This window comes from Cinclus cinclus, chromosome 2 (genome assembly GCF_963662255.1).
Source record: "Cinclus cinclus chromosome 2, bCinCin1.1, whole genome shotgun sequence".
Classification (NCBI taxonomy): Eukaryota; Metazoa; Chordata; class Aves; order Passeriformes; family Cinclidae; genus Cinclus; species Cinclus cinclus.
The window spans coordinates 11209741-11222577 of NC_085047.1; the positions used below are offsets into that span (position 1 = coordinate 11209741).

The 12837-nt window shown below is 37.7% G+C and overlaps 1 protein-coding gene across 4 annotated transcripts in view; it reads left to right on the forward strand.

Moving 5' to 3' along the window:
* The first annotated feature begins 772 nt into the window (after window positions 1-772).
* The window catches only part of USP25 (ubiquitin specific peptidase 25), a 33880-nt gene continuing 21815 nt past the window's right edge, over window positions 773-12837 (forward strand). For all 4 annotated transcript variants that reach the window (XM_062511592.1, XM_062511611.1, XM_062511600.1 and 1 more), the window contains exons 1-9: window positions 773-904; window positions 1779-1855; window positions 2570-2643; window positions 4122-4270; window positions 6549-6676; window positions 7454-7549; window positions 7843-8004; window positions 10418-10626; window positions 10839-10909. In XM_062511592.1, coding sequence (XP_062367576.1) covers window positions 788-904; window positions 1779-1855; window positions 2570-2643; window positions 4122-4270; window positions 6549-6676; window positions 7454-7549; window positions 7843-8004; window positions 10418-10626; window positions 10839-10909 — 1083 coding nt within the window. In that variant the 5' untranslated portion in view covers window positions 773-787. The remainder of the gene's footprint in view (window positions 905-1778; window positions 1856-2569; window positions 2644-4121; window positions 4271-6548; window positions 6677-7453; window positions 7550-7842; window positions 8005-10417; window positions 10627-10838; window positions 10910-12837) is intronic.

The following is a 12837-nucleotide window of genomic DNA, read 5'->3' on the forward strand; positions in this document are numbered from 1 at the left end:
AGTATCAGACATCTGTGCTGCCTTTGAATGATACTTTGTTCTAAATACAAGTGGATATTACATGGGGGTTTAATTTCACAAGTATTTGCCAGCTATCTACTCAAGAGTAGATATCCAATCTCCACAGCATTGGTAGCCTGTGATTTAATCTATGGTATTTGTGTTTCAGTTTATTTGTTTTTCATTATGCAGGCAGAAAGTATTTCTTCTCTTCTGGAAACCAGCAAAAGAATGCCATAATCACATGAACTGTATTTTAGAATTGGGTAGAAAGGAGGATAGCTATTTTACTTGTGTCTAGAGAAATAATAAAGGTTAATTAGACCTTAGAAATTTAGTCTTCAGCAAAAACAGAGCTTTAAAAAGGTGCCAAATAGTGTGTAGGCTCATTAGAGGTATAGAAGAATACTAGTTACAATAAAATAATGCATATTGTTGCAGTGTATTACTTAATGCTTTGTAAGTCTTGAGAGAAACTTTTTTGCCTAAATGCAAGTCTCCCTGTTCAGTTGTCAGTTTAAGTCCACTTCAAGACAAACAGTATCATCTAGATATGATTTCAGGGAGTTTTTAGTTTCTGAAAGGGAATTTTCTTCCCAGTAAACTGCATTACTTTGTGACACTGACAAGTAAAAGGCATGCAGCATCACCTTGGTAGTACTACAAGTAACCCTATATATTATTATGACATTACTCAGTTTATTGCGTAATGCTTCAGTAGATTTCTGTTATCACTTTGTTAAATATTTTTATTCTTCACATACAGGAACATAGGAATCTGCCTTTCATGCGTGAATTGAGGTACCTGTTTGCACTTCTAGTTGGTTCAAAGAGAAAATATGTTGATCCATCAAGGGCAGTTGAAATCCTTAAAGATGCTTTTAAATCAAATGATTCCCAACAGGTAAATTCCGTATATTTTCAGTCAAGTTTATGCGTGTTTATATATGGTCATATTATAATAGGAAATACTTATGGACAACAGAATTTCAAAATGTTCACAGAAAGCAACTTCTAATTATCACAGGCTTTGACCTTTTCCCATAATACTATGTGATTTTTGGTTACATTTATTGGAAAGATTAAAAAAAAAATCCGGACAACACGACTACTTTATTCAATACTCTTTCTTCCTATTATTTTGGAAATGAACTAATAGTTCAAAATTCTTGCTTTTAGGATTTAATTTAGCTTCTAACTCTGGGGGTTTTTGAAAGAGAACTACTGTTCTGATCTAACAGTACATCCAAGGCCGTACTGTTAATGTACAATCTCATTATACTGCTTGTTTAGATACTGGTTTGGAGGATCTAAATATTCATAGTCAGGATTATTTCCCAAATCTCAATGTGCATATTCTGGGATTTTTTTTGAGAAACATTCTGTTTCTTCAGATACTTTGTTTTCCCCCATGAGGTTATGAGGCAGAGGTGTTTAATTACAACAGCACCCTGTATTTAGCACTTGATGAAAGTAACATTAGTCACTGCTTGCTAGATACCAAAGGGTTTGAACAATGGGATTCATGAGATGCCTTTGGAGACTAGCATGGTGTGAAAGCTGAGCCCAAGTAACAAGGATCACAGAACAGTGTCACTGCTGAGGAACACCAGAGCCACTCATAAAATAAAAAAAATCCATCATCACACAGTCTTAGACATGGTGTGATTTTGGAACACTGGTGGAGGGGGAAGGGAACTCTGCTAAACTGTTCTTGTAAGGTGACACTTTGTTGTGTTCTGTTACATATGTGACCTGATTACTTTATTTTTTAACAGCAAGATGTTAGTGAATTTACACACAAATTATTAGATTGGCTAGAAGATGCCTTCCAAATTAAAGCTGAAGAAGAGAGGTAAGATTGTTTTTCTAGTTCTGCATGTTGAACATTTGGATGAAAGAAAAGTAAACCAAATGACCAAAAAGCCATTTCTCTCTATGGCTGAAAAAAATTTGACTCTGTAGCTTGTTTTAGTTCAAGCATGTTCTTTTTTATACATGGCAATACTTCTGGGTTTTTTTCTACGAGTTGTCTTTTTTCACCTTCTTATTTCATGTTAGGAATTTAGCTCCATTAAGTCCCGAGTATATAAAGATATTTTGTAGATAATCGATTAGGCTTTTTTTATTTTAATGCAATTTTGCCTTTCAGTCCTGTAGTTAAAGTACTTCAAAACCTCTCTCCTCTATCTCATTTCAGAAGTAAATACTCATTGTAAATACTTTGGAAAATCTTTTGAATACATGCTTTTTTTCTATAATTTTTCAAGAAACAGTTTTTACAAGGGTTTTGTACAGTTTAACCACTCTTTATTGAATCTGGTTTGCAGAGATTGTCTTAGAATGTAGCACTTCTGAAAATTAGTTTTTAGAATATAATTTCCCCTGCAAATATCTGAATCCTTGTTATTGTCAATTGTCATTAGAGGAAAGTGCAAAAATAAATTAACTCTAAAATGGGCATCTTTTCTATAATGAATTCAGAATAGTCTGTTCATAGTTTTATAAGTGAAAGGTTGTAGCTTTGACTTGGATTGGTTTGCAGTAACACAGGTCCTGTTTCTCTTAGGGATGGAGAGAAACCAAAGAACCCAATGGTGGAGTTGTTTTATGGACGATTTCTCGCAGTAGGTGTACTTGAAGGTATGCACCAGAATTTAATTGGACTCCTCTGGTCATGTCTGTTCTGTGCTTGGCCAAGGTGTCTGATGCAGTTTTAGGGTTTTATCTGCTTCTGCAGAAGCAGATGTGGAAAATACACATATATACCATATATACATTTGTCCGTAACAAATGGTTGGTCAGGTATGAGGCTGAGGAGCAATGCAGTGAGCTGCATGGATCCACAAAGACTGTTTCCATAACTTTCAGGAGCTGAGTGTATATTCTCAGTGCACCAGAAGTTGAGGTGAGGTGCTGAGGGAAAATGCTGGGAAGAAATTATCGGGGTACTGTTAGCACTTACTGATGGTGTACAGAAGGCAGGATACTGTATTTCACTGAGCTGTTCTCTCATGCCCCCTCTGATTCATTAAATCCAATTTAAAACTTCAGTTATTGCATTTCCTTCTGCACAATTTCTCACATGGAAAACTCACCCTCCTAAAAGTTCAGTTTGTTGGAAAACAAGTCAGTGGAAACCTGCTCAAGGGCAGTGTTGGAGAGAACGCTAAGAAGGTACAACAAGCTTCCCTTTATTTTATCTGTATGTAATTAGTAGATCTGCAGAATTGTACTATTCTCTATTTCCTATGAAAGTATGTTTGAGTAATTTTAATGTTGGCGATTCTGCCTCCCATCCAAGTGAATGACTTTTGCATTTGAATGAAACAGGTATAGTCTTTAAAGTGGCTTCCATGTTATTCCATGACCTTGAACATGTTTCTAAGTTGTTGTCAGACTTCAGAACCATTCTGAAGATGCCTTGCTAGTAGCTAGCATTCTTGCTCCTTTATTTATATTTATATTTCATCCCTTATGTTCTCGTTTTAACAGAGGGGATATGTAAAAATCAAACAAATTAAAAGAAACTAGGAGATACAAGACTTGTTACTGACTTTTAGTTTGAAATAAATTGAAATTATAGGTTGAAATCACTTGTATCCCATATTTCTCCCCATGTTTGCACTGACATCTTTATACAGTGTTACCGAATTATAATCTTTTTTTGTAGTACAGAAGTGAATGTTCGCTGTTGTGTCTTTTTTTTTGTTTTGTAAAATGTACTTATACAAAGGGCTCTTTCAAACCAGCAATTCCACTGACTTTGCTGATGCAATATACATTTGTATTATGAAGCTCCTATTTGCAGGGAAGGACTTTGATTTATATGTGTAAAACTTCCCATATATCTGTGGTGCCAAGTAATTTTGAGTTTTCCTTGTTACCAAAAGATGCTAAAACAATATAAGAAATGGTCTAAAGAGTAAAATACATTCATTTTCTATATTGCTTGAGCAACATTTTTGAATAAATTGTCTTTGGGCATATAATTAAATTGTTCAATAAGAAAATGTGGGTATTGTTCAGTAGAGTAGGTCAATTGACCTAGCATTAACAGAGTATTTTTTCAAGGTAAATGTTTGTTCTAAAACATTAACTGCTTAATTTTTCATGTGAAGGTAAAAAGTTTGAAAACACAGAAATGTTTGGCCAGTATCCACTACAGGTTAATGGCTTTAAAGATCTGCATGAGTGCCTAGAAGCTGCAATGATTGAAGGGGAAATTGAATCTCTCCATTCAGAAAACTCTGCAAAGTCTGGTCAGGAGGTGAGTTAAGTGTTTTTGTGGACTTCTCTTGGGATGTTGTTGTAGTGCCCTTTATTTTTCTTTGTGTTTCATGTCTGGTTTTTATGGTTCATGGCACCTGCTGTATAGATGGGAATCCCCATTTCCTGTAAAGGCTGAGCTACTTTCTCTTCACACAGCTGTTCATGTTTCATCACAGTTATTTTAAGATGAGAAATCTTAGGAGGTTTTTTCCTACTCACATAAAAAGTTCAAGTGTGATTTCTTCCTTGATGTCAATCTTTTGCAGTAATGAAATTTTGTTTCCTTTAATCATATCAAAGTACACATGGGGTTTAATTGTGAAGCCCAGTGACACACACTAAGTTCATCCTCCAGTCTGAAGTTCTGGTGCCAATTCTGCGTTTTACAGCAATTGTTTAATGTAGTCTATTTTACAATGAACATAGTTCCTGGAATATAATCTGAGGAAAACAGAATCTCATAGATTTCTTGGTACAATCCCAAGTTTAGTTTCTTCATGCAAGGTGAGACCTTGTATGTACCTACTACAAGAGCACAATTGTTCATCTTATGAACTAAAGGTTGTCTTGCAGTTATAACCTGTATGTATTCATGCATTCAGTGTAAGTTCTGTTATAAATGCTTGATTAGAAATGTCAGACTTGGGTGTTGTGAGTTTTTGTGTTTTGGTTTTGAGGTTTTTTTTAACTTGTAATACTGGGAAACAGCAGGATAGTGATGTATAGGTCTATACTGCTACTCTTTGATTTCTGTGAAATTGTCAGCCTGGCTTCTTAGCATGTGACAATAGAAGTGAAATAGTCATGTGACAGATTGACAGTGGTGGAAAACCAAGAAAAGTAATGTGATAAGTCCTGTTCTAGAAAAAAAATTTGCTTCGTTATTACCAGGGCCAAGTAAATTGGTTATGTTTCCCTGATATAATCCGTAGGAATATTGTTTCTTTTAGTAGCTATGGTTAAATGTAATGCCTGAAAGATCTTACACTGCATTGGAAGGTTTGGAAGTACTAAAGAACTCTCCATTTCTTGTAGCTTTAATATAGTCTGTCTCAACTGAACAGAGGCTTCAAGTAACTTTTCTCTGAGCTGACTGATATCAAAGCTTAAAGAGAACAATGATGAGGTACTCATATGTGTTGAAAGATCCTCAAAGTAACGTTCTGGTTTTTTTCTCTATTCTCACCATTGACTCTAATGGGGTATTTAGCATGATTAGTAGTAGTAGTATTGTTACCATGATACCTGAAACCCTCAGTTATTGAGCAGGGTGTCAGCAAGTGAGCTAATGTAGGAAGAGAAAAAGGAGACAATCTCTGTCCTGAGCAACTTCAGTCCTTTTTTTCAAGAGAATTTTAGCCATGAGCACAGGAAGAAAAGGCTGTTTGCCAGGTACTGTATGAAAAGACTATTCAAGACATTTGGCTGGATAGCAGAACTTGGAGTGAGCCCTGAGTCAAATGCCACATCTGGGCTATGGCACTGATGACAAATACATGTCAATGGTGTCTGCAGCAATCATAGAAACTTCAGGTGATGGTTAGGCACCCAAAACTTATACATGGGTAGACTGTGGTTGTTATATTTTAGAATGGAGAGGAAAGAAAAAATCTTCAATGCTGGAACTGGAGCTGGATTTGTATTGTAGTTGAGAAACAATGTAGGTTAAAAAAAAAAAAAAAACGAAATTGGGAGAATGGTAGACCTCTGCTGAGTAGTCAAAGACAAATGGGATAAGATGATGATAGCAGTGATTAGAGACATGAGTAGCATCTTTAAGCTGTTAGTATGGCAGAAATGTCAAACACTTGTTGATCCTGTTTCAGGGGGGGTCATTAGAAGCTTTGAATGATATCAGGTGAACTAAAGGATCAGGAAGTTGAGTCTGAGAGAACTATAGCAGGAAGAGCACTTGCTAATAGCCCTAGGCTAAACACTTGCAGTATCATTGAGGAGTTAAGGGAACAGATCAGTTGTCAAGGCAGGTAGGCTCAGCCATGAGCTGATTTTTGTATGAGCAACATAAATGTGATGGAACAAGTATTTCTGCCTCCTCTGCTGGAACACAGATAGCAGAGCTCTTATGCAGCATGGGCAATAAATAATCTGTGTTTACACTGAAGGGAGAAGGTGGTAGCATTGGGAAACTTACTCTGACCCACCCTCTAAAACCAGTTTCTCTCACAGCTGTGTCAGTCTGCAGGTATTTTATCATTATTACTGAATTTCTGCTATTGGAAGGCATTAATTGTGGGGATTTCTTTTTCTCCATCCAGCACTGGTTCACAGAGCTTCCTCCTGTCTTAACTTTTGAGCTATCAAGATTTGAGTTTAATCAGGCTTTGGGGAGACCAGAGAAGATACACAACAAATTAGAATTTCCTCCAATTTTGTATCTAGACAGGTATGGTATAATAATATCAATAAAATCCTAGTGTAAACATAAAATAAATCTTTTAACTTTGTTAAAGTTGATGATGTGTCACATGCTCACTTGAATCATAGTAAATTTACGTTCTGTTTATACAAGTTGGTTTTCATGGGTTTCATCTGTTTCAGAAAATACACATAGATCACAATTTAAGACATACTGCTGCTTTGTGTCAAAAACCTGCTCCCACTTTCATTTATTGCTAGGTACTTGTGTACACAGGCAAAGTACTCTGAAAAATCACGCTGTTTATGGGTCCATTTGGGGAACAGGGTGACAAGTGGGATATTTTGTGGTGTTCCAGATACTCTTCAAACATGCACTCAATTCTCAGTGTGAGTGCATGCAGTTTCTCTGTAGAGCAGAAATATTAGGAATAAAAAAAATATTAGAAATATTAGGCTTTCAGTTAGCTGCTGAATGTTATTTGTGAACCTAAATAATGAGTATTGCTATGTTGTTGCCACTTAAACTACTTAATTTAGAGTCTCTAATAGTGGCTTTCCAATACATGTCTGTCATCCGTGGTATCAACAGAGCTTTTGACACTGGGGAAGAAGCATCTTCTGAAAGTTGTGGAAGGGAAGACTCATTGTCTTTTCAGTTCTGTTTTAGTGCTGAGTATATTGTAGGTTCTAGAGGGTGTGAGTTTTTATTAGTACTAAGCTGTATGGCTGATGGAGACAGACCTCAGTTTCATTTTTGGGGCAATATGGGCTGACACTGTATTCTAAATTTCATGTTTTACAGGTATATGCACAAAAACAGAGAAATAACAAGAATTAAGCGAGATGAAATCAAGAGACTCAAAGAGTACCTCACAGTTTTACAGCAGAGATTAGAACGGTACTACAGATAACTGTAAATGCAAATAGTATTGTGGGCTACATAGAATAACTATTTGCAATTATACTTTGTGTATAATTATTTATCTGAGATTTCCTTTCTGTATCTCTTTAACCCTTTCTTTGGAAGCTGTGTATAAGTGTAATTCTGATTCATGAAACATGCTAAGAATTGCTTTAACGAACTGCAGTCAATCAGAGAAAAATACAATTTTTTTTTCTTTTTTTTTTTTTTTTTTTTTTTTTTTTGTGGTATCTGTGAGTCATGGCATTAATACGTTTTGTGGTTAACAGATATTTAAGCTATGGTTCTGGTCCTAAACGATTCCCCTTGGTAGATGTCCTGCAGTATGCCCTGGAGTTTGCCTCCAGCAAGCCGGTGTGCACGTCCCCTGTGGATGACCTGGGTGCCAGTGCCCCCGCCAGCAGCACACTGCCACCACAGATCCCTCCCAGGTAAGGGCTGCCTCCTGCTCCCCGGGACAGAGGCCACAGCAAAACAGCCTCTGGGAGACAGGGAGCATGTTCAGCTGCTTTGTTCACCAGACAAATAAAACTGGGCATCTCCTAAAGTGGGGGAGTGTACAGTTTCTGCTCTTTTCTTTCAGCACAGCAGGCTTAAATAAACAAAAATGTTAATGACCTGGGTCTGTCTCACGCACTTACAAAAATGTCTTCACAAGGAGATTACCATTTTCAAGCACTGCCCAATTCCATCTACAATTCTAAATAGACAGAAGGTTCTGGTGAGGTCATTGATTCCCATGTGTATTGTTTAAGAATCTGAATTGGGCAGTGTGTATGTGCTGCATAGCATGAAGGTTTCTGGTGTGCAATTTATCTGTTTCTTTTTGCCTGGGAGTTAAGCTCCTTTTCTGCCGTGCAGTTTGCATATCTTACCAAATTTGTCAGGAACCTAAATAATTTGACTTCTTAAATGCAGAGTAGATAAAGTACCAGAGAGATAAATATCCAATAATGTTGTTTTTCTCCCTATTTAAGCTAGTAATGAAGTTTAGAGGCTTGAGTGTACACTCAGTCAGTTTGCAAATGGTGCCAGCGGAAAAGGACCTGGGGGTGCTGGTCAGCAGTGGCTGAACATGAGCCAGCTGTGCCCAGTGGCCAAGAAGGTCAGTGGTACCTGGCTGTACCAGCAATGGTGTGGCAGCTGACAGGACAGTGACTGTTCCCTGTGCTGGGAGCTGCTGAGGACACACCTCAAATCCTGTTTTCAGTTTTGAGGTCCTCACTGCAAGGAAAACATTGAGGGGCTGGAACATGTCCAGAGAAGGGCAATGGAGCTGCGGAAGGGTCTGAAGAACAGGTCTGATGAGCATCTGAGGGAGCTGGAGGGACTCAACCTGGAGAAAAGGAGGCTCAAGGGAGACCTGATCATCTCTACAGCTCCCTGACAGGAGGGTGCAGCCAGGTGGGAGCCAACCTATTCTCCCAGGTGACAAGTGACAGGATGCAAAGAAAGGGCCTCAAGTTGCACTAGAGGAAGTTTAGATGGGATACTAAGAAATATTTTTTCACGGAAGGGGTTTTCACATGTTGGAACAGGCTTCCCAAGGCAATGGTGGAGTCATCCTTGGAGGTATTTAAAATATGTTTAGATGTGGCACTGGGGGACATGGTTTAGTGGTGGACTTGGCAGTGCTGGGTTAAAGGTTGGACTTCATCATCTTGGCTTAAAGTTTTCTGCAGCCTAACTAATTCTATGGTAGTAGAGTATAGCTTTGGATGAGTGGACAGTAACAGTTTATAACGTAGCTTTGTATGTTTTATTTGGACAGTAGGGTTCTGTCTTCTGGGTCAGTCAAGGTTGTTAAATCTGTTATTCTGAGAACTACATGAATCTGAAAAGGCTTTTAAAAGATTTCCCATGCTTTACTAATAAAATGCCAGCAGAAATCATGATGATTGATAAGAGAAGGCAAACTTTTAAAAGTTGCAATTGCTTGCATGAAATGCAATATCAAAAGTAATAAACTGCTCAAAGTCCAGTATAGGAAGTTTGTTCTGTAGAAATGTACTGTGACTTTTTTGTCCATCTGTAGAAATACCACAGCATATAATATGGAGTGACATTTTCAGCTCTCAGTGTTCTCAGAACTTTCTAGACTCCTGAAGAATCCAAGTTCCTCAGGCTGTATCATGATGCTGTACACAAAGTAAAAATTCAGTGGCATGCAAGAAAGGTATTCCGATTCCTCTTATGGAGTGTAATTATATAGAGGTGATCTTGTTGATGGGAAGAGAAAAATCTGTAACAAGTCTTAATTTTTATTACTCTGCTGCTCTTGCAGATTTCTCTTAAGATGGCTGTTGCAGTTTGAGTTAGAGTGGTTTGGAACAAATTTAGATCGGTTGGTAGCACACTTGCAGTGAGGCATAAATATCAGAGGTCCCTTCATTATTACTGTTCAGCTAACATAAGCTGTAGGTAGGACATTAGAAAAAGTATGTCTGCTAGGAATAAGACACATGGAAAGAAGTTATTAAACTGAAAATTTGTGCTTATTGGATTTTATGGTCATTGGCCATAAGATAAACTGCTGTGGTTTCTCTTTCTGCCATTTGGCTTTCAGTGTTTCAAACCATGGTTGTTTACGTGTATGACATGATTTGAAATTGTTCAGTAGTGTTTCAAATAAAGCAAACGTTGTTGTTGTGCTAATATGTAACACACCACAAAGCTTTCAGAATTTACATGCTAATTCCATGTTCATATTATAGTTACCTGTTCTAGATTGCCCTTTAGGAAGTTGTTATCTTTTTAGGTGAAAAGTTTATTTTTATGGTGTAACTTTTAGTCTGTCTATGTGATGATTAAGTCTTTATATTTCATGTTTTAAATTTAATGCAGCACAATAGAGCAGCAAGGGCCTTCATCATCAGATGTCCCAAGCACATCTCCTGTACAAAGATCAGTAATACATAAACCATTCACACAATCACGGATTCCCCCTGACCTGCCCATGCATCCTGCCCCGAGGCACATCACAGAGGAGGAGCTCTCTGTCCTGGAGGGCTGTTTGCATCGCTGGAGGACTGAAGTAGAGAATGACACAAGAGGTAATGCCACACACTGGGGAATGCATTTGCTGTAGGAAAGGATTTGTGCAAGTGGGGGAAATCTTTCATCCAAGAAGGTTTAGCTTTTGGCGTGTAGATAGATGTACCACATGTGGAATGCACCCATTTGACTTTTCATGAGATAAAGATGTAGCCATGTGCAATTATACAGCATTGTGGAAGAGAGGTTCTTTCTTCTCTTTGTCTTTCAGATTTACAAGAAAGTATATCTAGAATACATCGGACAATTGAATTGATGTACTCTGACAAAACAATGGTCCAAGTAAGTACACATTTGGCATTAGCTAATTGAAAATAGATCATTTTTAGCACTTTTAAAAAGTTCTTAGATGCTTGAGAACAGAGCAAGTATACAACAATTATGTAGAGTTTTCAGAAATTTAATTGGAAAGTTATAATGGGTTTTGTAAGCCCTTTAGTTGTGCACAGTCAGATGAAAGACAGTGTTGCAGTATTTTATAGGTGACATGCTTAAATTCAGGAAACTGTGATGAAAAACCCAAATATGTTTTCTCTCCGATCCCCACTTTTTACCTGAATGCAGATTTGCACAACAAAATTTTCTTGCCTTGGTTTGCCCTTGTTGCTCAGTAGCCTTATGGCTTTAAGGTGGTGAAGCATTAGACACAGGAAAGTGCTATTGCATCTTCGTGCCACTGTGTATTGCAACTTCCATGCTAATACATGGAAATTCAAGGCTCCTGATTTTGATTTGTAGTTATTGCTATTGGCTTGGTTTTTGGTTTTGTTGGATTTTTTGGTTTTTTTAGACTTTGTCTAGATTTTATATCAGTCACAACTTTGATTATTAGTCTAAGCTGTCTTCTAGCAAATTCTCATTCTGTGTAATCTGAACAGTGGTTTTAGAATTTTTTACTGTGGAGTTGTGCTTAAGTTGTTAAGTTCACATACTCATGTTCTTTCACTCTGACAGGTTTTAAGGTTAAGGATTACTTCCTCTGTTACTTTTTGTTAGTAAAAAGAACTATTTTCATTCCAAGTAAGAACTGTTCAGCTTACAGTTTTCCTTGAGGTATGTTTTCATTTTGTACATGGCTTCTAATAGTTACTGGCAGCTGAACTCTGATGTTAAGGATTTCAGGCAGATCTACCTAGATGACTTTCTTTAAGCAGGCACTTTTTTCCTTAATACTTGTGTTATAACAAAAAGGCCACAGGCTACATGCCACCTAACAGTAAAGTTAATTAATTTGTTAACTTGCATCTGAATAGTCTACCTGTGTTGGCGTAGGTGTTACATGAGGAAATACCTCTGGATGGGAAGGATGCTAGTCAGATGTCATTACAAAAGGAAAAAGACATTACTTAGTAAAGCACAAAGTAGGTGCTGAACCCATCTGAAATCACAGGCTGGAAGGGAAGCTGCCCTTCTGCAGCTCAACTGTTTTGTCCCTGTGGCTGTTCTGGCACAATAGGAAGGGTGCAGGTACACAGAGCTGTCTACTTTTCCCTGCCTACCTCTGTATCAAGGTGATTTGATAGCTGGTTATTGCCCCATTTCCTGGGAGCAGTTTCACAGTCCCCTCTGCACAATGCAGTGGCAGGATTGCAGTCTTGAAGTCAAGTTCTAGGCACATAAAACTAGACTTGTTTTTAAGATAAATGCATAATTATTTGTAGGATGCTTGCTAGTGTATTTATAAACTATTTGAGAAGCTCTTTGTCTTCTCCTTTTGTCCTTTTGGATTCTAGGGAGATATAATACTCTATAAAACCTTTGTGAAATTGTCATATGAAATGCATTCCCAAAATCTTTGTTTCATTCACCTGAATGAATATTTTGTCAGCTGCTTATTCATTTCCTTCCTTCTGTGAACTTGCTATTGGGAAAGAGACACAACTTTTTTTTTGTGGGAGTTCATCCTGGATATAGCAGCTTTGACATAGCTGTTCTGTAGCTGCATGTGTTTGGGTTGGTGAAGCTCCATTTCTGTTTCATGAGTAGTAAGTGTAAACTAGGAAGTTTAATGCCACTTATGTTTGTGTTGCCTTGTGCTATTAATTACTGTTGATATAAGGGCATATCACAAGAGATGCCTTTTGGCACTGAACTCACCTGTCCCTTGGTCACAGACCTCTGTGGGGAACCTTCCTGAAAGCTCAGTGTGGATGACTGACAGCTGCTTCTTCTGACTTGCAGAAAAGGATGGGGACCCTCAAGCTGACCCA